This window comes from Diabrotica virgifera, chromosome 8 (genome assembly GCF_917563875.1).
Source record: "Diabrotica virgifera virgifera chromosome 8, PGI_DIABVI_V3a".
NCBI classification, from domain to species: Eukaryota; Metazoa; Arthropoda; class Insecta; order Coleoptera; family Chrysomelidae; genus Diabrotica; species Diabrotica virgifera.
This window is the reverse complement of record NC_065450.1, coordinates 162,115,026-162,142,347: the sequence shown is the minus strand read 5'-3', so window position 1 is coordinate 162,142,347 and position 27,322 is coordinate 162,115,026. Positions and strand designations below refer to the sequence as shown.

The window sequence follows — 27,322 nt, the reverse complement described above, 5'->3', positions numbered from 1 at the left end:
GCATCCAAATTTACATAAAAAAGTAATATAGTAAATTAGACAAGGCGAAAACGGCGGGTTCGTTGGGAAATATATTCCCATGAGCTTTTTTTGCATAATCACATTCGTGGGACATCCCAGAATAAGGTTCAAGAAGTCGCCGACGTGAAAAGTGGTCCAATTTTTTTTACAATTTTTTTTAATCAAATTGCAAAAAATCGATATTTTTGGCCGGGACAATTTTTTTTAGGTTTTTGGACCATTCGGGACAAAAAAGGTTTCTTATACTTTTTCTGTAAAGTTGATCGTTTTCGAGTTATAGTACTGGCTGACGATTGATTTATAGATTTTGATCTTTGAACTTTTTGTAAGATTTTTTGATTTTATAAGCTTATCCAGTGCGGATAGACGGCGAATTTCCGATTTGATTCTGTCTTTTAGTTCTTCAGCAACATCGTTGTCAGCTGTGGTTCCGGCCCCTAGAAACTTAAAACGGTCTACGCTTTCGAAATTGAATGTGCTCACCGTCACATTTTGTCCTATCCTGTCTCTTCGTGTCGTTCAATGTGTACACATATATTTTGTCTTCTCTTCATAGTCCGTTCTGGTAAAATATTGCAAAACCTCTAAATTTTAAAGAACCGCTTGGATTGATATGAAATTTGGCATACACATAGCTAACAAGTCAAAGAAAAAAAGTGATATTGTGCCGATATGTGCTTTTGCCCTGGGAGTGGTTTTCACCCCCTCTTGGGGGTTAAAAAATATTCGTCCAAAAAAGTCAGGAAATGGATAAACTGGCTAATTTTAAGTAACTTTTGTTCTATAGAGTTTTTTCATTAAGTTTATACTTTTTGAGTTATTTGGCAGTGAACATGTTAATTTTTTCAACAAAATAACCACGCTTTTAGACGGTTTCTCGCAAATAACTCAAATATTCTCCTTTTCATGAACATTTTTCAGTGCGTCACAAATTATAGAAAAAAAGGTAAGTCCGTGATAATACACATTTATGACATTTATTCTAACGTGATATTTTTGTTAAATCTGACAGTTGTCAAATTTTATTTTCAATTTGGAATAAAACCAAATCAATTGTGTCTATTGCATTTATAAAATGGTATTTTCTTTCATTTGTATAGTCTTATAAATTGTACAGATTATATTGATAATATTATTATTTTTTTAATAAATAATTCTTTTTTGGTTATGGCGCCATCTATCGACAACTAGAATAATCACCGAACTAGAATAATTACCAAAGTATTCAAAGACGTGCCTTTTTTTCTGTCACATACAATTTAATGTGTTAGAGAGAAATCGAAAAACTGTGACGCACTGAAAGATGATCATGAGAAAAAGAATAGTAAGTATTTTGTCGAAAAAACATTCTGAGCAAAAATATAGCCTGTAAAAAATTTAAAAAATGGTGTATACATCACGTCTCTACACCTAGTAGAAGCTGAGTTATAGATAATAAAAATATTCGTCAAATTCCAAATGGAATAATTTAACGTGAAATAACCAAAAATGAAGCACATTTCGTGGAAAACTCATTACAACTTATTTAAAGTGTTTAAAAAAAGCTTTGTTTTTGTTTTATAAAAAAAATTTCTAGCATCAAAATTAAACAAGTTACGCTCAAAATAAAGTTAGTCCCTTTTGGTTTTGGTAAAAAAATCACCCCCTAATTAGTATCTTATATGAACTTAATCGTTACGACTTCACAAGTTTCTTGACTCGTGTATATTGTTTATATGATCTGTAAGTTTCATCGGTTCAAAGTCCTTATTATTGAAAGGGCTGTAGTTAAAAGGTGTTGAACGAGTCACTGATCACGAATGTATGCAAATTTAGAAACACCAAATCTTAATCAATTTTTGTCTAACAGAAAAACAAAAAAATACATGATATTCAGAAAAGCAAATCTGACTTTTTTTGTTTTTCGAGATTTTTGGTATCTCTAACAATTTTTAAGATATTTGGAAAAAAAAAATATTTTTCAAAATTTAAATTTTTAAAAATTTTACTTTGAAACCAAATTTTTTCAAAAATAAACACTTTGAATCGATGAAAATTACAGATCATATAAACTTAAGATAAGTAAAATAATTTGTAGAGCGGTAACGATTAATTTCATTTAGGTTGCTAATTAGGGGTTGGTCTTCCCGATTCTTTTTGCAAAAACAAAAGGGACCAACTTTATTTTGAGCGTAACTTGCTTAAATTTAATGCTAGAAATTTTTTGTAAAAACAGAAATAAAGTTTTTTTAAAACACTTTAAAAAAGTTATAATGGGTTTTCCCCAAAAAGTGCTTAATTTTTTGGATATTTCACGTCGAAATATTCTATTTGAAATTTGGTGAATATGAATCTATTTTTCATTGGCTATAACTCTGGTTCTACGAGATCCAGAGACCTAACGCGTACACCATTTTTTTTACTTTTTTATAGGCTATATTTTTGCCAAAAAAGTTTTTTTCGACAAAATACTTTCTTCTTGAGTTATTTGCGAAAAGCCGTCTAAAAATGTGGTTATTTTGTTGAAAAATGAACATATTCACTCGCAAATAACTAGAAAAGTGTTGACTTGGCGAATAAGCTCTATAGAATCAAAGTTACTTAAAATTAGTCAGTTTACCCATTTCCGGACTTATTTTGGATATATATTTTTTCACCCCCAATAGGGGGTGAAAGTCACCACCAGGGCAAAAGCACACATCGGCACAATATCACTTTTTTTCGTTTACATGTAAGCTATACGCATGCCAAATTTCATGTCAATCCAAGCGGTTCTTTAAAATTTAGAGCAAAAACTGTGAAGGAATGGACTATCATTGAAAATGTGTTTTATGAATAGGATGAAGTCTCCAGCGAGGTCAATGTCATCTGCATATAGTCCAGGGTAATAAGGTTTTTTTTATGACACTTGAACAGCCAGGGTACTGAAGCGTTTTTTCGACATGTAATACCTATAAGAGCAAATTGTAACTATTTCCTGCCTAGGATCTGGCGGCCATTTTTATTTATAAACAATTAAGTGTCAAAAAATGGCATTTTTCAATTTTTTTCAAATCAATGGAAAACAGGGAAACTTATGGTTTTTTAGTACAAATATCTTCGAGATTATGGAAAACCCTTTAAAATGACGTATTACAAAGTTTGATACACTTATTTATTGTTAATATAATTGCGAAAAAAAGTCGGAATTGCAAAAAAAAAATATTTTCGCAATAACTGTTGTAAAAATTAGTGTACAGCTTTGAAATTTTTGTCAAATAAGCGTTCTTTGGTGTTTAATATGTGATATAAGTTTCAAAGCGATTCATTCAATTGTTTAAATTTTATTCAAATAGTTTATCCCAGAGAGCATTTCCTTTTGCAATAACATAAGTTAGAAGAAAATGACGTTAGAACCATTCCCCAGGTGTCAATTGAAAGAGCAGGAGCTATGTTTTCAACTTGGTTTAAAAACAGTGAATAAAAAATGCATTTATTAGTAATAAATAATTATGCAAAATTATCGTAAATCTTTCCTAATAAATTTTTATTTTGTTATATAAGAAATTATACATATTTATTACAATTTTTATTAATAATGATATAGATAACATTACTTGGTAGCTGTGCACTTAAAACAGGGTAAAAAAGTTAATTTTTTTGGGAAAAATTATTCAAAAAGTTTATAAAGGAAAGTTGACGATACCTTTGCATAATTATTTATTACTAATAAATGCATTTTTTATCCACTTTTTTAAAACATTTTGAAAATGTACCTCATGCTCTTTCATTTGACACCTGTGGAATGGTTCTAAGGTAATTTTTTTCTGACTTATGGTATGGCAAAAAAATGCTCTCTGGGATAAACAATTTGAATAAAATTTAAACAATTTAATGAATCGCTTTGAAATTTTTATCACATAAAGCACCAAAGAACCCTCATTTGACAAAAATTTCAAAGCTGTACACTAATTTTTACAACAGTTATTGAGAAAATATTTTTTTGCCATTTCGACCTTTTATCGCAATTATATTAACAATAAATGAGTATATCAAACTTTGTAGTACGTCACTTTAAATCTTTTTCCATAATCTAGAAGATATTTGTACTAAAAAAATCATGTTTCACTCTTTTCCGTTGATTTGTAAAAAAGGGGAAAATGCCATTTTTTGACAGTTAATTGTTTATAAATAAAAATGGCCGCCAGATCCTACGCAGGAAATAGTTATAATTTATTCCTATTGGGACCGTGCAAGTTCGGCAAAGCGACCTCTGTTTCTACGCTCTGTACTTTTATTCGCACTTTTAATTATATTGGCCAATTATATTAGTCCTGGTTACTGGATAATTGTCAAGACCATAGTCCAAAAAAATAATAAGAAGAAAAAATAAGATGCAGGTTATGTTTAGCAAACGTAAACAATTGTATGTAGTAAATAAAATCAGTTATTAAAATGCAGTACTGCAAGCAAAATACAATTAATTAAATTTACCTTTATATAATAATTGCATATCATATCAATATTGTGGAGCAATATATAATTTTTCTGCGTCAATGACAGAAGGTATGAAATATACGTCAATTTGACAATTTCAATTGACAATATGAATTATTTAAGATAGTTGCAATATTTCTCCGCGACTCGGGCACGGTCGTTTCTCGTTTCCCTTTCCAAGTACTTGCACACCGCGAATAGGTATTATCTGCCGAAAAAACGCTTCAGTACCCTGGCTGCTGAAGTGTCACGAACAGGGTATATTTTTGTCTTATTATCCTGGCCTAATATGCTAGTAGTAGTTTGGGACCTTAAAAATGTAGCAATTCTGTTTTTATTTTGGCCGACCTCATGGCTTTCTCTAAGGGTACGAACATGCTGAAGATACATGGATGAGCTCGGAGTAGGTCGCGATCACGGTCAAGGTTTACATCGATGACGGGCAGGACATACCGAAGATACCTTCCTTTCAGTGTTCTTTGTGATTTCCATATAACCAAAACTTGTCGCAACCTGATTACAACAATAAATGAATAAATACACCAGCCGTACCTCCAGCGAATGTCACGTGGTTTAAAATTTACCAATAAACTTTAATCTACCGCGCGATCAGCAGCTCGATCGCGATGTAAAATAAAATATTTTGATTTGGTTTCGACATCGCTGCAACCCGCGATGATAGGTCGCGTGGGTGAACGAGTGACACCTCCTTGGTATGTGCGATCTTACAAAAAAAATGTAGGTTTGTTTTGACATCGATATAGAGACCGCGTCGCGACTTACACTGCGCACATCCATGTATCTTCGGTATGTTCGTACACTTATATAAGGTTAAAAAATAGTGGGGATAACACATCACCCTGTTTGAGTCCACCGTTCATTTCAAAGCTGCCAGACAGTTTATTATTTACACGTACTTTAGATATTCTATCCTGCATACAGACTTTAGTCATCTTGACCAAAAAATTGACAGAAATGCGCAAATTGAAAATACTTTATTCGGTTTTGTTTTATATTATTTTTTTTTAAATTAGATGTCCAACAAATTGAAAAATGGCTTCGAAAAACGCTAAAATTGGCAGTTTTTCGGCATTTTTAATTGTTGATTTACATTTACTCTTAAAGCAAGTAGTATATAAAAAATCACAAGAATAACTACTTTCGTCTTAAAAAAATCTAAGTTAGGTATTTAGACCAGGGCGCATCTGTAAAAATATTAGTACATTTGGACGTTGAGAGGTGACTCATATTTTTTTGCAGAAACTGCTTGAAAATAAATCAAATAATAATATTTGAGCTATCTTCCCTCTCAAAAAGGTCCGGAACATTATTTAAATAATCCAAATATCAACAAATGAAGGAAAAATCGATTTTTTCTTGGTTTTTTGATTATAACTTTAAAAGTATTAATTTCCTAGAAAAGTTGTACAAACATAAAAGTTGCATCATTAAATTTCCTACAATAAAAAATTGGTAAAAAAATTTAAAACATAGTCACCCTTGCTGAAAAATAGCAATAATTGCGAAAAAACCATACAAAAACAAGTATTCGCATTTTACGTTTTTCAACCATCTATGCTACACTTAGGACCTTCATATTTTACCGAGAAAAACTTTATGATACAGTAAAACAATACTGTAAATTTCATTAAGATCGGTTTTATAGATTTTGCAAAATAAATTTTGCAATCCAGCTTTCGCAAAAAAAATTAATTTTTTCAAAATGTTACAGGACTGAAAATAAAGCAGATAGCAAGTTGAAATTTTTTTTGCTTATTGAAGTGTCCTGTACCTTTCATTTTCCATTTGCAAAACTAAAATCGATTAACTACCACGGCGTCAGGAATTTTTTTAATTAAACATTAATTATTGGTGCTACGCGCAGGGCAGCGGATAGTTTGCTCTGATTGGACACATCAATGACCTTTGATAATGATTGATACATTTTAATTTTTATTACATTTCGATATAAATAAATAAATGAATTTGTTTATTGCAAAATAAAAACACATACTCTATCCTTTGAAATAACACTTTTTTTTAGGAAAAACTTTCTTTGTTCATATATTTTAACTTAGAGAATAAAAGTTTATTATTTTTAAACATATGCAATTGCTTAAACAATATTTCACAAACAATAATAAAATTAGTTTGATTTTTATGTAATTAAAATATTAAATTACAACAAAATATAGAGTAAGAAAATAATATATTAGATAAAGGTTGGAAGAAATTTTGGTGAAAATCAACTTGTGTGAATCAAACACCGCTGTCCTGCGCGTAGCACCAAAAATTAATGTTTATTTAAAAAAATTTCTGACGCCGTGGTAGTTCATCGATTTTAATTTTGCAAATTGCAAATGAAACCTACAGTACATTTCTATAAGCAAAAAAAAATTCAACTTGCTATCTGCTTTATTTTCAGTATTTTTAATTTTTTTTGCGAAAGCTGGATTTCAAAATTTATTTTGCAAAATCTATTAAACCGATCTTAATGAAATTTACAGTGTTCTTTTACTATATTATAAAGTTTTTTGGGTAAAATATGAAGATCCTGTGAAGTGTAGCATAAATGGTTGAAAAACGTAAAATGCGAATACTTGTTTTTGTATGTTTTTTTTCGCAATTATTGCTATTTTGCAACAAGGGTGACTATTTTTTAAATTTTTAACAAATTCTTTATTATAGGAAATTTAATTACACAACTTTTATGTCAGCACAACTTTTCTCATAAATGAATAATTTTAAAGTTATAATCAAAAAACCAATAAAAAAATCGAATTTTTCCTTAATATTTTTCACATTTTAATTATTTAAACAATGTTCCGGGCCATTTTGAGCGGGAGGATAGCTCAAATATTATTATTTGAGTTATTTTCAAGCAATTTCTGCAAAAAAATTTGAGTCACCTCTCAACGTCCATCTCAAAACAGATGCGCCCTGGACTAATTAAAAATGTAGTTTCAAAGCTAAACAAGGATATTATTATATAGGCCAGGAACCGAAGCTTTTCAGCTCACAATTTCTACAGAATGGATCGAATTGCTTGAAAATTTGAGAATAGGTAGTGGATAGTCCAAGGATAAAAATCTATATGATACCGAAAGGCGCTTTTACCATGGGAGTGGTTGCCACCCACCTTGAGAGTGGAAATTTTTTATTATATTTTGACCACAAAAGTTGATAAAAATTTTCATTTTAAGCAAAAAATGTTCTACACATTTTTTTGATAAAATTAATATTTTTCGATTTATTCGCTATCGAAAATGTTAGTTTTATATCGAAAAAATTAATGTTTTTCGATATTATACTCATTTACGATTCACTCAATTTTTGCCGTAGAAAAATTTTTTCTCACCAAGCTCTTGGGATTTAAATAACCAACAATTTCATATTTAAACATTGTTTCGTATTTTTGATGCTAATCTTTCTATTCTGAAGAAAATGGCATTTTTTACCAAACTACAAAAATTCGTTATTCGTTTTAACTCCAGTTTTTTCAAAACTAATCATTTTAAGCCAGTCAAACTTCTGGAATCTATTACTAATATATAAATAAAGAAGCATGAATAAGACCAATGACTAAAAACACCGATAACTTACATTATTAAGCTTCCAATTGGATTTTTCCTTTTTTTTTCAAAAAAATATATTGAATTTTAACCGTACCCTTTTTTTTTTCATCCTAGAAAGTTTGTTAAAAAATAATTTTGTAGGTCTCTACAATACCAATAAATCCATTAATATTATTAAATTCTTTTAAAATCCTATGTCGCAAAAAGAGGTGACTGTAAAAAGGTTGGTAAAGGTGGTTTTTGCAAGTTATTACAAGTTTTAATTGTCAATAGATCACTCAGTTTTTGCCACAGAAAAATTTTTGCTAACCCCTTTCTTGGAATTAAGTAATCTACAATTTTATATTTACATATTTTTTCGTATATTTGATGCTAATCTTTTTATTCTGAAGAAATGAGCATTTTTTACCAAACTACAAAAGTTCGTACCTTTAGAACCTATTATCAATACATAAATAAAGACCAAATAAGGTCAATGACTAATTTTAATTAGGGTGGTAAGTAGGGGGAAGTTTCCGATCACTTTTTCGCTGAAAAAAATAGAGACTGACATTCTTTTCATAATAAGTCACTTAATTTTTGAGCTGGTGACTTTTTTATTTCTGTAGATAGATATTTTTAAATACTTTAAATTAGTTTGAACAAGTTATCCTCGAAAAATGCACAGTTTTCCCGTCTTTTGAGCTTGAAACTACAATATTTAGCATTTAACGAAGAAGAGCTAACATATAATAAAGTATAGCTAAATTAGTATTGGTCTTAAAGAAAATTAAAAGAAAATACCGGTTTGTTTATTTTTTAAACAGGTACATTTTTGTTAAAAGTTGTTTTGATAAAACGAAAACTTTTTGAGTTATTAGCAGAAAACTGATTAAAAACATTGATTTTTTCGATATAAAACTAACACTTTCGATAGCGAATAAATCGAAAACTATTAATTTTATCAAAAAAAATATAGAACGTTTTTTGCTCAGAATGAACGTTTTTACCAATTTTGGCGGTTGAAATAAAATAAAAATTTTCCACTCCCGAGATGGGGTGGTACCACCCCCATGGTAAAAGCGCCTTTTGGCCTCATATAGATTTTGATCCTTGGACTATCTACTACTCATTCTCAAATTTTCAAGCAAATCGATCCATTCTGTAAAAATTGCGAGGTTTTGTCCTATTTTAAGCTTCATTACTTGGACTAATATAATTTGTTTAAATTGTTCAGTTTCTTATTATTTACCAACTTTACCAAGTTTTCACAGTACTAATTATGATTTTATTAAACTCAATTAAATTTTAGGTGAGAAACTAAAAATTCATTGACAAACTGCCCAAATTTCAGCTTTGGTTATAAACAATTGCGCTGTGTTATAAAAGTAAAAAATATCTCCGGTTCTATGGGCCGCAAAAACTGCTCCTTCTTTATTTAAAGATATATTTTTTCATAACCCTTCAGGTGGCAAGCAAGCAAGCAAGCAATTTGATTCAACCCGACCCGTGAGACTTGTTCACCCCTAAGGAAGTACGTTCGGGTGTAACAATTTATTGGAGCGAGGTGTATTAACCCTCCGTTACTCGCACACGGTGTGGGAGACCGGGCCTGTAAATAAATTCCTGTAACTCTGCTTGTAGTGGGGATTTTGAATGGCTACTTCGTGTGCCTCTTCAGTGGTCAATCAACTGTGGGTGAAGTCAGTTCGCAGTGTAAAAAATAGTACTGTCCTTTTGTTATTACGCAACACGGTCCCGTACACCGTGTGCGAGTATTTGTGCACCAATTTTTGTGTTTGGATCACACATCGATATTTTTAATTAGTAAGGTAATTTAAGATCTTTTCCTTATTTTCAATGTTTATAGATTAGTTTATTTATATTTACATATATAAATATAAATATATAACTTACCCAGAACCATCAGAATGAGGTTTAGGGAGATAAGTGGTTTACCAACAGAACAAGTACCAGTCGTAACACCAGGAACTTCAGATCGCTGTGCTGTTTGTGATTGGAAGAAAAATAGAAAAACAAAGTTTTACTGCCAAATATGCTCAAAATATCTGTGTTTGGAACACCATTGTTCCAATGAATGTGACACCATTGTGTATTTCATGTTTTAAAAACGTTAATTAATTTTTATAACTTTTTTTGTTACTACAATTACTCTTTATTTTTAATTTTTTTGTGTATTGAATTAAGATCTAAAGTTCTTAGTAAACAAATTTAACCATATTCAATTTTTTTTTTCACTTCCAAAGTTTTTGTATATACATATAAATGGATAACAATGAAAATTATTAAATTTTTGATTAAAGTAATATAATGTGAACACAAACGCATATCTACAAAATTATATGATCATATATTCATTAAATAATTTAATCGTACACAATTTTGCAAAAAAAAATAATTTTAAAACACTGCTGACCCATATTTTTGGACCCGGTCTCCTGCACCGTGCGCGAGTATCCGATCACAAAAAGTTGGCGCGAGTAACGAAAGGTTAACCCGAGTCTAAGACAAGAGTCACTCCACAGCGCTCCAATGCTCCAGGCCATCCCTTTCCTCCCTATAGCACGCTGATGCGCGATAGGGGCACAACTATCAGTCAAATGCTCTTCACGTGGGAATCCTGGGTAATAGAATTCCAACGTGGTGCCCTAATCGATTTGAAAATTAGGCCAGCGTGAAGCGGTATATGCCTGTTATCTTCTTGTGACTTGTCCGCGGTACTAAAATTGCTTGCTTGGGCCCCAGACCTTTGAACCCAGTTAAGCTCGGTTCAGAGACCTGGTGCTCAAGGGTTGGGCCCTACTTTTTGGAGGCCGAATATTTTGGGTTTTTTTATATTTTTTTTGTAGGATGTCCTGAAAATAAAATTTTAATTAGTAAAAATTAGCGAATATGGGGCCCACACTAATTGCCTTGTCGGTGTTGATGGAGCCACGTACTGTTCACTTTTATTTGATTTCTTATTTTATATCTTATTTACTATAATTTTATTTATCTCTTTTTTATCCCTGATGTTTATTTTATTTAATCCACCATTTGTTGTTTTGGACGTTTGTGCTTCCATCGGTGGAAGGCGTCGTATGGCATTATCTCTCGCAGTGTGGGACTTGGATGACTTTCCAGTTCTGGGAATTTTGTCCTTGCTCTTCCCGTCATTATGTCGGTCACTCTGATTTGTTGGAGTTCTCTGAATAGGTGTCTTTCCGCCACGTATCTTGGGACGTTTGCTGCTTCCCTTAGGTTGCTGTTGTGTGCCGCTTGGATCTTCTTTTTGTTGTTTTGCATACGTGTCCCCACGCGAGAGATGCATATGTCAAAATTGGTATTATTATGCTATTTATTAACCTTATCTTCGTTTTAGTTCTTAATTTACTTTTTATACCTGCGAGTCCTTTAAGTGATGCTTTGGACATATTGGCTTTTCTAAGTGTGCTTCTACGTGTTTTTGAAATGTTAAGCCTTTGTCCATTATGACTCCTAGGTATTTCGCGTCATCTTTCCACTCGATGGGGTTGTTTTGCACCGTCGGTTATTCTTCTGGGCTTTGTCTTCTCTTTTTGAATAGCACCGCTTGTGGTTTTTCTGAGTTTATGGCTATTTTTCATTTAATACATCATTCTTCAATGTCGTCTAGCGCTGTTTGTAGGTTGTTCACTGCTACATCTATGTCTTGGTGTTTGGCCGCTATCGCTGTGTCATCGGTATCAAGGCTTAATGGTGTTCCGGGTGTTCTTGGAACGTCGGCGGTATATATTGAGTACAGTAATGGCGACAGGACCGCTCCCTGTGGTACTCTAGCTTCCGGAGTCCCGAGCCCGGACAGGACTTGTCCTATACGAACTTTAATACTCCGACCTCTTAAGTACGAAGATATCCTTTAGGTGGTGTATTTTTTTAAGGTTAACACGTTTGATGCGTATGTAGCTCATCGGCGACTTTCGTTTTCTCACTTCAGTGCTGATGTCGCCGATGAGCGACATCAATTGCATTACAAAATTTTTTTCAGGTTCTGGAAGAAGTACTTAAAAATATATACGCAGCGAACGCGTTCGAATGATGCACATAATTTAATTGCTTGTAGGGTGAAAATGGTGCTTCATTTTGCATAAATTATTTGTAAATAAACAATTAAAAATGGATATACTTTTTTAAAAATATGAAAATTTGAGGCCTGATAAAGACAATGAGACCAAAAAGCCCTTTTAAATATTGACAGTGCGCCTGTACAGTCTTTTGAAAATGGCTCTTTTTTCTCAAATGGGAAAAATAAATATAATAATTGTAAGAACTATTTACACTACATAAAAACTGACATTATAAAATGTTTTAAATATTTTTATTGCTTATTTTAATAATTATAAACAATTGAAAAAATGCTTAATTTTGGGGTTAATTTGCAACACATTTTTGTTTACAAAGATTTTTTAATTTGGAAAATTTCATTTTAAAAGCAAGTTTAGGGGAGTCAGGATAGAACAAAAACATGCATTGTTTCGAAAAAATTCAAACAAGTTTATATTTTTCTAAAATTTTTTTTACTTTATACAAATGTTAAAGTAAAAGAGTTCTACTCACAGATTTTGCCGCTAATTATTTATAAATTGTTTAAATATCGTTATATACGTTTCCAAATATTTTTTTCCTAAAAAAAAAGGAAACATTTTCCTAGGAAAAATATTTGGAAAGCGAGGTCCAGGAAGAAGAAGAACATCCTGGTTAAAGAACCTCAGAACCTGGTTCAACACAACATCTGTGCAGCTTTTCCGCGTTGCTGCAGATAAAGAGAAGATTGCCATGATGATCGCCAACATCAAGAAGAAGAAGAAGATATATGTTTGTTTAAATATGGATAAAATATCGTTAAATTAAAAGAATTAAATCGTTATCGTTAAAAAAATTAAAAACTATGTTCTAATACACAATTGCATCCTTCTAATTAAAAAACAATTTCAATTTTTTATCGAATTACGCGATACCCATCATCATTTTATTACAATTCTGATAATTATTTTATTCTTAATTTTACAAAAAACGTTATTCTTCATAACATGCTCTAACTGGTCTAAAATTCAAAATACAACCATCGGATATCAAACTTTTTCAATTTTATACGAGGTATGGAAAAAATATGAATTTCGCTTAACAGTTAAGTGCCCTTATAGTGCACAATTATTCAATGATAAGAATGTAATTGAACATTGAAACTTAGTTTTTAATCCCAAAAAACTTTTTTTAGTAACAATTTTAGATATTGTAAAATTTAAAGTAGAAAAATTTCAACTTTACTCTTGAGTGAAATTCATATTTTTTGACATACCTCGTATAAAATTAATAAAATTTAATATCACATGGTTGCATCTTAGATTCTATATGATGCAGAGTATTTTATAAAGAATAACTTTTTTTCGTAAAACTGATAATAAAAAAGTTATCAATAGGTTCCAATTTACGCCAACAAACTGTATAAGAGCACAAAAAAATTTTTCGTTGCACATTTATTATTGTTGAAACTTATTATTAAATGTATTATAGGTAAGCGTTGCAGAAAAAGTTTTGATCACTTTGTATAAACATTTTTCTAGCAGCTAATTTTTGGTTTTTGTTTTACATTCTATTATCTTTCTTAATTTTCTCAAAAAGAAATTGTTTATTTCATTTCTAAAGTAAAACAATTCAGTGCATTTTAAAGATTATATCATAAGCATTAAAAAACAACTATTAACTGTAATAAATCTGTTCAAACTTAAGTAATGTCGTTTTAAATTGGTAGTAATTCTGTAAAACTACAAAGTTTTCAAAAATTAAATTTTTTTAGACGCCGCACCGTATCATTTAAAATTTTTTAAAAATTATCATTTTAAAATTTTTTTAAATAAAACTTTGTTTACTATCATGTTTGAAAGGTAAGTTGTGCAAATTTGAGAGCTTTATAGGTACAATTGTATCCCAGAGAACTGCAGTTCTCGTCAGTGGCGCACAACACCCGTACATGCGACACTATATTATATTATATACACGAAATTTTCGATTTTCTAAATCTGACTGAATTGAAAATTGAGCCAAATCCCATCTTACAGTATAGGAAAAGACTCGCCCATCCATATGTCATCCATCCATTTTGGTCCAAGGGTGTGGATTTTACGGCCCTTCCCATTTAGGGTCTGTTTTTCGTTCCCGTCCCCAAAACTCCCAAAAATTTAAGGCCAACCTTTGCGGCTGCTGATAGTACTGATCATTACCTTTCCAACGCATGTTTAATTTTGAAAATCGGTTATACCATTCAAAAGTTACCAAGCTCAGAAGTTGTATTCAATTTCTATTTAAAAAGGGGGAAATGTTTGTATGTGTGTATGTTTGTGGAAAAGTTACACCGATCTGATCTATTTTTTCTGTGTTTCAAGAGGGCGTCATGGCCGATTCAGAACCGGTGTAGTTTGTGACTTTCGACTACCCATAAGCCAGCTATAGGACTAGGTAGGTATAAAACGGCATATTTTTTGGATCTAAGGTTTATAGAGGGACAGGAAAACCGCAAATACACCAAATCAATAGCGTTGAGTTAAGATTTCAAATGCTGCCTAAGCGGTTAGGAACAGATATACACAAGATAGCTTTGAAAATTTTGGTTTTTCGACAATTAATCAAAATTTCAAACTACGAATTGCGCCAGTTACTGAGCGTTTGTAGGAGGACTCTAGACGCGTCTAACGGTGTATACCTCATATCTGAAAAAAATCGAATTTTTAAGTTATAGGCTTTGTAAGTGTGATCAAATCTCTCTCCTATAGACAAAATGGTTTTTTAAGCTCGATAATTCCTGTAATACCTTAAGTTATATACTTGATATTGGATGCATCAGATACTACTTTCCAATACGTTTCAAACTCATGTTTATTGATTAAAATCGGTTAAGGCTTTCCAAATTATCAAGCTCCAAAGTATAATCCATTTGACCATTACTGCCGAAATGGTTTATGTAGTTGTAGTGGTTATGACAGGAGATTACTACAAGCAAAAGACCACTCGGACGTCCCAGAATGCGATGGAGAGATAACATCCAAGCAGACCTCCGAAAAATGAACATCCCATTTGACCCTAGATTGATGGAAGGCCAAACAAATTGGAAGAAAGTTGTACAGCCAGCTAGGACCCACCCAGGGTTGTAGCGCTACGTGATCATGATGAGTGGTTATGACGCTAAATTTGATAGGGCAATCCGAGTTCATTTACCAGCCATCCTATTTTTTTTATCAATCTTTTTCGAATAGAAAAAAAAATATATTGTACATTCGACGGTAACTAGATCATTTGAGAGATAATGCTAGAAAGGCGACCATTTATAACGCTTATTGGAATCGAGAAAAATTACATTTACCTTCATACATTTAATTTATAAATAACTTTGAAAAACTCCTAATACAAGAATAAAAAACCGCTAAACGCCGTAAAAATGACGGCGCATACAATATTCCAGCTACAATAGAGCTGCTATGAATATTACGTGGCGCGAAAATGTATTTTCATTTTGATGGAAAATAAAATTCTAGTTTTATTTTAAAAGATGTTTCCATAATATTTGCTAAATTTGAAGTAAAACGCGCCAGAAAAGAGCTTCAAAATACAAACTCTATCAAAGTTATTCTTTTGTGGCGCATTTTACTTCAAATTTAGCAAATATTATGGAAACATGTTTTAAATAACTAGAATTTTATTTTCCATCAAAATTAAAATCCATTTTCGCGCCACGTAATATTCATATCAGATCTTTTGTAGCTGGAATATTGTATGCGCCACTCATTTTTACGGCGTTTAGCGGTTTTTTATTCTTGTTAGTTACACATTTTTAAATCATTTTTAAACAAAATTCATGTAAGTCTCAATTTCCGCCCACACCGTACTTATGCCCATATATTTTATTTCTTTTTATTATAACCGTAATATAGCTTAATTGTTCTTCTTTCATGTCCAATTTGTAAAATTTCATTTGATACATTAGTTAAAGAATTACATTAAAATAACTTAACCGTGCACTTCGCCGAACGCTAGTTTACAGTGCGCCAATGTTTGTGAGAAGAATGACTTTAGTGTTATAATAAAAAAAATATAGAAGTTTATTGATTTACTTTTAGAGCAATATTTCTATAAGGTATTTTCTGTACCATTTTCTGAAATTTTCAATGGTCCAGTCAGTTTTTTTCTAAAATTTATATTTCCGGAGCTATTTAAAAAAACATCTAATTTCGCAATTCATTTGTTTAATAAAAAATAAAGCACCCACTCCTAGAGTAGAACTTTTTGATATGTTGTTTATTAAACATTTCTTATGGTAGGGGAGCAAAGTATGCTAAATGTGCAGTCACTCGAGCGCGATGGGGACCTATTGGGTTTTGAAGAGTAGGTCCTAAAACCAAAAAAAGTTAAGTAAAGTTTTCCATTTTAGTGGGCGCTTGCCATTTTTTAATTTAATTTTCTATTTCCAACAATCGTTTTTTCCGATTATAGCGCCATCTATCCATAATTGGAAAAAAATGTCTCGAATAAAAGTTATTTATTTTTAAGTAAGAAATCCAAATTTGCAATAAAAAATTGGGGCTTCCATTTAAGATTTTAAAGTAACCCCCCACCCCACCTCCGTGGGGTGTCATGTTTGATGACATTCGATAGATTTTTCAAAAATATTGAATAAGTGTATGTTTCAGTATTTCGATCTGATGTTTATTTCGCGAAATATCGCGGGATTCGTATTTAAAATATTAAATTTACCCCCTACCCCTCTCCGTGGGAAGTCGTGTTTAGTATCATTCGATAGATGTTTGAAAAATGTTGAGCACGTATTTTTTAGTTTTTTGATCTGTCATTTATTTCTCGAAATATTCGCTTTTTTCTTGTAAAATTTTGGGACTCGCCCATTTTCTTACGCCCCGCTCAAATCGTCAGATTTTTGAAATATAGACTCTTTTGCATCCGGGTGTCCCAATAAGAATGGTTCTCGGTCATATCTCAGGAACGGTTTATAGTAGAGCTTTGAAATAAAAAATTTTATAACAAAAGTTGCCTCAGGAAAAGCCTGGAAATTATTTTCATAATTGTGGGTTCACCGCTAGAGGGCGTAATTGAATATCAAAAATAAAAAAATCTAAATTTTACAAAATTTTTCTAATGAAGGGGCACTGCAAATCCGATTATTGTATTCTTCATCAAATTCTGCGCATATTTGATTTAACAGGTTTAACTCTACCTTTGCAAATAAGAGGTGGGGTGGGTGGGAAACTTGTTATGAAAAAATGGCTGTAAGTCCGGTTTGCTAAATCAAATTTTAAAAACTGGGTCTTATTGAAGACAAATCTTTTTCTTCAATGTAAGCGTGATAATTTGAACCATCCTAATAAGTAATAAGCCAGCTGGGAGGCGTTATTTAATTTTTTTCAGAAATCTAGTTTTCTTTGGAAAATATTAAATACAAGTATGCATTTTTAATCATACTTTATAAAATTAGATTAAATTAGAAATAGAATAGCGAAAACCGCATGTCGATACCTTTTGTCTATCCCAAGATATCTCGAGAAACGTGTAAATTTTATACATAGCTGTTACTATCACCGGTAAACTAAGTTAATGAAAAGTAGTGTGCTGTGGGAAAAAACAAAATAACATTTTCCAGATGTCAACGTATAAAAATATAATTAATTAAAACAACAATATAAAGAAAAACAATACTATTAAAATTAAATATAACACAGAACAAAAAGAACTACTTAGTGACGACCTAAATATTCAAATTGTTGCCCATCATACACTACTCTAGAATACATTATCCAGAGAATACTAAACGCCATTCAAAGCATATCGAGAGCAGAAATTGAGAGTGCTGTTCAATCTACTCTTGAAAGAGTAAATGTTTGCAACGAAAATGATGGGCAAAAATTTGAACGTTTATCTCATCACTAAATAGTTGTTTTTATTTCTTTGTAATAGGGCTTTTCAACGCTTCTCATTTGTTTCAAGCCTCTGTCATATGCCGTATAATCCGTGTATAATATTAATATACGGGATATGAAGAGGCTCGAAACAAATGAGAAGCGTTGAAAAGACCTAATATACGTTGACAGCTGGAAAATGTTTCTTTGTTGTTTCCATAGCACACTACTTTTAATGAATTATTTCGTTTACCGGTGACAGTAACAGTTATGTTTTTAAATTTACACGTTTTGTAAGATATCTCGAGATAGAAAAAAGGTATTAATATGCGGTTTTCGCTATTCTGTTGCTAATTTTGTCTAATTTTGTAAAATGGTATTAAAATGCATGTTTGTATTTAATATTTTCCAAGGAACACTAGATTTCTGAAAAAAATTAAATAACGCCTTCTAGCTGGCATATTACTCAGTAAGTTGGTTCGAAATCATAACTTTTACATTGACGAAAAAGATCTGTCTTCAACAAGATCAAGTTTGCAAAATTTGATTAAGCAGAACCGGACTCACAGCCAGTTTTTCATAACAAGGTTCCCACTCACCCCCACCTCTTATTTCCAAAGGTAGACCTAAACTTGTCAAATCAAATATGCGTAGAATTTTATGAAGAATACGACGATCGGATTTCCAGTGCCCCTTCATTAGGAAAATTTCGTAAAATTTAGATTTTTTAATTTTTGATATTCAATTACGCCTTTTAGCGGTGGTCCCACAATTATGAAAATAATTTCCAGGCTTTTCCTGAGGCAACTTTTGTTATAAAATTTTTTATTTCAAAGCTCTACTATAAACGGTTCCTGAGATATGACCGAGAGCCATTCTTATTGGGACACCCGGTACTTAATTTACCTTATCCTAATCTGACAATTTCGAGTCTTTTAAGGATAGATTTTTTTTTCGGGCGACCCTTAACGAACTCCCCTGTGTTAAGAGCCAATATATAGAGGTACATCTGTAGGGTACCAGGTTTCTCCCCATATGATAATCTGACACGCTTGAGTAACTGCAAAAATCCCCGCTTGGGCTCCCCTACCATTAATGAAATTACAAAATGCTCTATCTTGTTTGATTTTTTCCGAAGTGAAAATCTATAAGCACTCCCCTAGTTTGTTTAAGGAAGTCGTCTGTTGAACGTTTTTTCACAAAATGGAAATGAATGAAAAACCGTTTTCAATTTTATAGATTTTAGTTGAAAAGTGTGGTTAAAATTAAGAAAAATAAAGCAAAAATTGCCGTCAGGTCCTTGTCCCATTTTAAACTTTCAACCCCTTTTTTGAACTCCGTTCTCATTCGTGACGTACACGAACACGTAGGGTTGGAGAAAAATGACACTTAGCGCCCGTCCGGTTCGCATTTTAAGACATTAATAATTCCCAGCGTGGGGGAGATCGGGTAGGGTCTTTATTTAAGTATAATTGAGAGAAAAAAATTTAATGATGATGACGCCCGTTGGTTGACGCTCGTGGGTTTTTATGAGGGTTTAGGGGAATGACTGTGTAAGAGCTCTTTTTCAAATTGGCTACATTTGCGTTTTATTTTGAGTCCGGTTGTTTTGTTGGGTACAAAATGCGAGAAGTTGCTATTTAATTTTTCCAAATCAAATTCTCTTTTCTAAATAATTTGACAAACATTTATACCGGGTAAGAAAATAAAGGAATACACATGTTGCAAATATTTACAGTTAGTACTATACTATAGTTTTGGTAGATACTGTGACAAAGCGATGTTGTGAAAATTAGAGAGTGAAAACATATTTTATCTTTTTAGTGAACATACCTACCAGTTTGAATAATAATTTTGAGAAGATACCTATAGTCCGTCCCACCTTGACTTTACAGTATAAGGAACATTATCAATGCAGTTTTATGAGAGTTTTTAGTGCGGCGGTGATGCTTTTATCAAAAATAATTTGTAATCGAACATTAGCGAACTTAATTGAAACTGTTTTAGATACCGGGAGGACCAGGAAGGCAAAGGATTTACTGGCTGAAAAATCTACGTACGTGGTTCAACACAACAAACACAAATCTTTTTAGAGCAGCAGTGTGCAAAGTACAGATTGACATGATGGTCACCAACATCCGAAACGGATAGGCACAACAAGAAGAAGAAGAAGTTTTAGAAATGCAATCTACAATTAGGATTCATATGCATTTAAGTTTATCTGATATACTACAGTTATTACGCATATGAATCCTAAAATTGTAGATTGCCTTTCTAAAACTGTTTTAAATTAAACTCTCTAATGTTCGATTATAAAAATCCACAAGGAAAAAGTTTTCCTGTAGTTGGCTGTATACCATGTAATACAAAAAAATTAGTAAATCCTTTATAAAAGGTATATATTTAAAATCCCTAAAAAGGGCTACATCACAATCACATAACTAGTTTTCGACTGGTTTACCAGTCATCATCAGTGTTTAGGTGAAGTTTACATGCTAACCACCAAGATATAGTTTTACAAAAATATGTGGGTCAAAGACCTTGTTTCAAAATGTTATGAAAACTGCAGGAAATATGAAAACTGAGTTGTAAAAAAATAGAATTTAAAAATTATGTTTCCACAAGCTTTGCACAATATCGCTTACCTGGAAATCGGTGATGTTTAGGATATGGTAAACTTGTAGATCCAATGGGTGACTCAATTCTGGACTCCTTCCATGGAATTCGCGATGCACGTGGAACGCGGGACGGTACCGTCAAGATCACGAAAGGGAGTACCTTTCTCGTTGAAAGCTTGAAGCGAAATCACAGTAGTGGTACCTTGTCCTTAAAGTACTTAACGCATGTCCAGTTTTATACATGCGTACCGAAAGCGATAAGCTTTGAGCTTGTGGATAATTTTAAAAATTGACATTAAGAAGGTTATTCCGCGTTATTTTACAGGGGGCATACCAAAATAACTAAATATAATTAAATTGTCTAAAGCTTATTCTACCCGAAAATAAATAAATAGTAGAATCATAGGAATATTAAAATAAAGAAATAAGGATTCCCGAACATTCACCCCGCCAAAACGAATGTTTTCAAAGTAAGAGAGAAAGAAAAAAAAATAAAGCTAAAGTTAAACTCAATTAAACTTAATTAAAAAAGGCAGTTACATTGCCTAATTGCCTGGAAGAGGACAAATCTTGACCACCGGTCGTTTCATCGTGCCGCGAGAAGTTTTGACTTCGACAACGCGAATTACATCATCCTGTCCCGAAAATACGTTAACAATACGACCAAGTTCCCATTGCAAAGGAGCTTGCTGCTCATTCTTAATAACTACCAGATCTCCTTTAGAAACCGGAGGAGACTGTTTAGTCCACTTGTGTCTTTGTTGAAGAGTGTTAATATACTCTAAAGACCAACGTTTCCAGAAATCGCTTTGGATACGTTGCAGTAGCTGCCAACGACTTAGTTTGTTAAGATTTAAATGCTCTAAATTGGGTTCAGGAATCGGATTATTTAACGATTCGAAAATCAGAAAATGTCCAGGCGTAAGTGGCTGCAGATCATTAGGATCTGAGCTAATGGGACACAAGGGACGAGAATTTAAAATAGCCTCGACTTGTGTTAGAACTGTATAGAATTCTTCAAAGGTTAAAATTTGATTTCCCATAACTCGGTAAAAATATGATTTAAATGACTTGACGCCAGCCTCGGCCAATCCATTCAAATGCGGAGAAGCGGGAGGATTATAATTCCAAGAAATGTCTAATTTTTGTGCTGTAATTTGAGCAAGTTCTATTAATTGATTATTAGCACCCTTAAAATTAGTGCCCTGATCACTTACAATATGATTGCACCTACCCCTTCGGGCAATGAAACGTCTAAAAGCTGCTAAGAATGACTCTGAACTAAGATCAGATGTGGCCTCCAAATGAATGGCCTTAGTAGCGGTACAAACAAATAAACAGACATAACCCTTAAAAGTTTTTGCTCCTCTGTGTTTGCTCATCAAAAGCGAAAATGGACCAGCGAAATCAATGCAAACTGATGAGAATGCCTTTAACTGAGAAACGCGGAACGAGGGTAAATCAGCCATATACGGATTATATGACTTGGGTTTAGAACGAAAACATGTAATACATCTAGATAAACATTTATAAATTGCTGCTTTAGGGGATAAGATCCAATATTGTTGAAGCAACAAGTATTGCAAAGTCTTTAAACCAGGATGAAAATATGAGCTGTGAACTGATTCTATTATCAATTCTGTCAGTCTGTGTGTTTTGGGCAAAAGGATAGGATGTTTAATGTCATAACTAAAAGAAGATCTTTTAAGCCGACCACCAACTCTAAGTAAACCATCTGGGTCCACAAATGGGGCCAATTTACGAAAAGGTTTTGACAGTAACTGATTTTGATTAATCTTAAGAAAAATATCAGAAAAAACATCCAGCTGAACATATCGAATGATCGGTATAAGTGAAGAATTTATTTCCTGAGGAGTAAGGATTTTGTTTTCGTTGAGTCTTTGTTTAGACCTAGAATTTTTTATAAACCTTATAACATAAGCTAAAATTCTTTGAATTTTAAGCAAAGAAGACAATCGGTTAAGTAAATTAAATAGAAAATTGTCACTATTAACTGTCACCGCAAGTGCAACTTGTTTTTCCTCCTTTTGGATCTCTATTGATAAATCAGAGTAAGATTCAGTTGCAGGCTGACAGGGCCAAGTGGTTCTAGGCATAGAAAGAAAAGGAGGGCCTGACCACCACATAGAAGTATTTAGAAGTTGAAGCGGACTTTGACCACGACTTGCATAATCGGCAGGATTCTGTGAAGACGCCACATGATGCCAACTAGAATTAGGGACAGTTTCTTGTATATGACTTACTCTGTTAGCTATAAAAGTCTTCCATCGACTTGGTGAAGAAGACAACCAAGCCAAAGTTATCATAGAATCTGACCACGCATATACAGCGTCAAACATTATGAAGCCCTCATAACTTCTTTGAACAAAATTAATTAAGTTAGCCAGAAGAACTGCTGCCAAAAGCTCCAAACGAGCAATAGACTGGGTCTTTAATGGAGCAACCTTGCACTTAGCGCTAACCAAAAAGGTTTTGATATTACCAGTGGTTTCTTCAATTCGAAAGTAAACAACACTAGCATAACCTACTTGAGAGGCGTCACAAAAGCCATGTAACTCGACGCGAGATATGGCTTCAGAACCCAAATAACGAGCAATTTTAATATCAGCGAGATTTGGTAATTCCGTTTTGAATTTTGTCCAAATTTCGGTAATCTCGTCGGATAAGGTTTCATCCCAAGGGACATTGAGCTCCCACAATCTTTGTAGCAGACGTTTTGCAAACAGAAGACAGGGTGAAATAAATCCGAGAGGATCAAAAATCCTACTAATTTCAGACAAAATGTGTCTCTTTGTACAAGAGCGATCAAAAGGGACATAGGAATAGGAAAATATGTCTGATGACGGATCCCATTTTAATCCCAACAGTTTGATGAATGAAGGTTCGTCCTTATCAAAACTATAAGATGAGTTCTGACAATCGGAAGCGGAAAGATGAGTAATTAGATCAGGGTGATTACTAGCCTATTTTCCAAGTTCAAAACCTCCTCTTTTCATAACTGCGATTAAGTCAAATTGAAGAGTCAAGGCTGAGGGAATATCATTAGCTCCCAGTAAACCATCGTCCATATAAAATTGAGTTCTTAAAGCTTTAGCTACATGAGGATAATTATTTTCTTCAGAAGCTGCGAGTTCATACAAGGTACGTAATGCCAAATATGGTGAAGAAGATATACCATATGTCACAGTGCGTAAATGATACTCCTGAAGAGGTTCGGATAGGGAGAAACGCCATAGAATACGTTGATAGTCCCAATAGTCGGCAATCACATTAATTTGTCTGTACATTTGCTTAATGTCGCAAACAAAGACATAGGCATAAAATCGAAATCTAAGTAAAAGACTAGCAATGTCCTTCTGAAGCTTTGGACCTACAAGTAAGGTGTCATTTAGAGATACACCGTTTATGTCACGCAAACTTGCATCAAAGACTACCCTTATTTTAGATACAATCTCGAATTCGGAAATTTGTTCCTTAAATATAGCATGATGGGCGATATAATAGGCCGAAGGAGAATGGTTATGCTCTGTAGGAACGAGAGACATGTGACCCTTATTTAAATAATCTTGCATAAAATCACAATATTTTGTGCGTAAATCAGGATTTTTTCTAAAACGATTTTCAAGCGTCGAAAAACGTCGATGGGCTTGAGAATAAGTATCAAGAAATTTAGGTTTTTCTTGACGAAAAGGTAACGGGACAAAAATCGACCTGTAGAATCTCTAAGAGTTAAAGACTTATATATTTCTTCACATTTTTTATCTTCAGAGGATAAAGGTAAGGATTTAGAAATCTCCTCAAGCTCCCAAAATTTTCTTAATTGCGTGTCGATATTTGTTTCAAGAGACATATGACAATTAACAAGAGTATTTATAGACGAATCATTAGGGAGGCAATTTACTTTACCTCGAAGAACGTATCCAAAAACAGTTTCTAATGCCACTGGTTGATTTGGATTTCCAAAAATTCTACCCGATTTTAAAATAAACGGAGTGAGTTCTGCGCCAACTAACATGTCTATAGGACCAGGTATGTGGAACTTAGGATCTGCCAATTTTAAAGTTTGAAGATGTGTCAACTCAGAAGGATTAATTAGGAATTTTGGCTGATTTGAACATACTTTAGGAGGAACAATGGCTTCAAATGAAAATGTTGGATCGATTTGTCCACACGGTTTCATTGTGCACTGCACTATACCACTGTTTGCAGCCAATGATATTCCATTGAGACCTTCAACAGGAATCGAAAAATTTCCTTTTGAAAGGCCAAGACGTTGAACACAAGATTCAGAAATAAAATTCGCCATAGAACCTGTATCAAGAATAATTCGTATTGTGGTAAAGTTACCTCGAATATCCTTTACTTCCGCTTCACAGGTTGACAATAAAATAGTTGATTGAGGAAGTGATAAGGTGCTTGTAATACAGTCAGAATTGATGTAAGTATTTACAAGGGTATTGGTAATCGAAGAACTAGTAGACGGGTTGCAACCCACTGACGGACCAACAGAGGGGTTGGAAGAAGTAACCTGAACGTTTGAATTCTGATCAGAAGCTGTATCGTTTGATTTTTTATCAAAGTGCAATGTTGTATGATGGGGGAATTTGCAAACACGACATTTATGAGATGACACACAATTCCTCATAGAGTGTGGCGAAACTAAACAATTAACGCAAAGTTTGTGTTGTTTAGCAATAGAAAACCTCTCTTGAGGGGATTTAGAAAGAAATATTCCGCACTTATATAAGGCATGAGGCGAAGAACATAAGATGCACTTAGACTGCTCAACTGAATTAGGGCTGGATTCCACCAGAAAACTAGATACGTGTTTTTTATTGTTCACCTTTGGATTGTGAGATGACGAAGCAATATACTGAACAGACTCCAGTGCGATGCATTGTCTATCTAAAAACGACATTAATTGCCTATAAGTTGGCAATTCCTGGCTAAGGCTATGTTCCAGTTCAAAATTGGTTCTGGTTTTTGAATCTAATTTATTAAGAAGCATGTTAAATAGCAAAAAATCCCAATGATCTACAGGCAACTTCATTACCCTGAGAGCAGCAACATTTTCTGAAAAGACACTTAATAATTTTCTTAGTTCAAAAGAATTTGCCTTTGAAATTGAGGGAGCATTAAAAATTTCATTATAATAGTGGCTAGCTAAGATACGTGTATTTTTATATCTTTTTTCCAGCTTTTCGTATGCTACAGTATAATTGCCCTCAGTAAGAGGAATGCCTTTGATTAAAGCTAGGGGTTCATTACCCAAAGAAGTAAGCAGATACTGAAACTTTTCAACATTAGATATGTCAGGATTATTGTGGATTAGACTGTTAAAGACATCAAAATAAGTAGGAAAATCTTTATAAGAACCTTCGAAACGCATCAAGGAAAGCTTTGGAAGGTTTACGACACTTCTACGGTTAGAAGAATTAGAATTATCTACAGTAGACATGTTTGCCGCTTGAGAAGATGAGTCATTCAACAAAAAATCATGTTTTAGTGATAAAACTCCATAAAAGGCTTTATCAGCATTTAATCTCATCTCATCATAGGAAGAAAATTCATCATCATTGATTAATGAAATAACAGTGTTATGATTACTTTGAAATTCATTATAAGTGCCATCAATAGCATTGGCTCCAGCAAGAAATTCAGGCTTTAAAGACTCATCATTCGAAACTTTAAGACCACACTCGTAAGTTTCTTGTAATCGTTTAAAAGCAGTAGTTCGCTTTAAATTGGCTTTTGTTAATTTATCAGACATGTTAGAAAGTTAATTTAACAAATTAATATTCTAATAAAATTTACTTAAATGTGATTGATTTGTATTCTAAATAGCGAATAAAAAATTTATTAATCAAAGACACAAGTGGTTTAAATAATAAACGTAATTCAAATAATAATTGTTTTGTTATAAATAAGCGAACAACAGCAAGTAACTTTATTTATCAAAATCGACATAAAAATAAACAAGAAAACCTAATTAACGTGAACCCATCAAATTAACCGATAATAATAATTAGCGACAGGTTTCGAAAAGCAAAAACTAGAAAGCGATGTACCGTTCAATTTCTCGATTCAAAAATATGTGCGAGAATTTACTTTAGGTATCGTATTGTAAAGTTTTTAAAAGTTACAAAAAAGTGACTGTTAATAAAAAGCCTATAACGTTTGTCGTTTATAGAAGCTTACAAGGTTTAAAAATGACGCAAAATAAGCTTATATTATGTAAAATAAATAGAAAAAAGGCTCAAAATATGGCTGCGAAGGACCGAAATGTTTCAAAATGTTATGAAAACTGCAGGAAATATGAAAACTGAGTTGTAAAAAAATAGAATTTAAAAATTATGTTTCCACAAGCTTTGCACAATATCGCTTACCTGGAAATCGGTGATGTTTAGGATATGGTAAACTTGTAGATCCAATGGGTGACTCAATTCTGGACTCCTTCCATGGAATTCGCGATGCACGTGGAACGCGGGACGGTACCGTCAAGATCACGAAAGGGAGTACCTTTCTCGTTGAAAGCTTGAAGCGAAATCACAGTAGTGGTACCTTGTCCTTAAAGTACTTAACGCATGTCCAGTTTTATACATGCGTACCGAAAGCGATAAGCTTTGAGCTTGTGGATAATTTTAAAAATTGACATTAAGAAGGTTATTCCGCGTGATTTTACAGGGGGCATACCAAAATAACTAAATATAATTAA

The 27,322-nt window shown here is 32.8% G+C and overlaps 1 protein-coding gene across 1 annotated transcript in view; it reads right to left on the bottom strand.

Moving 5' to 3' along the window:
* Positions 1–26,377, bottom strand: part of LOC126890304 (uncharacterized) — a 29,935-nt gene extending 3,558 nt beyond the window's left edge. Inside the window, exon 1 of the mRNA XM_050659162.1 lies at positions 24,617–26,377. Within this exon, the coding sequence (XP_050515119.1) occupies positions 24,617–26,377 (1,761 nt within the window). The remainder of the gene's footprint in view (positions 1–24,616) is intronic.
* Between the last annotated feature and the right edge of the window lie 945 nt (positions 26,378–27,322).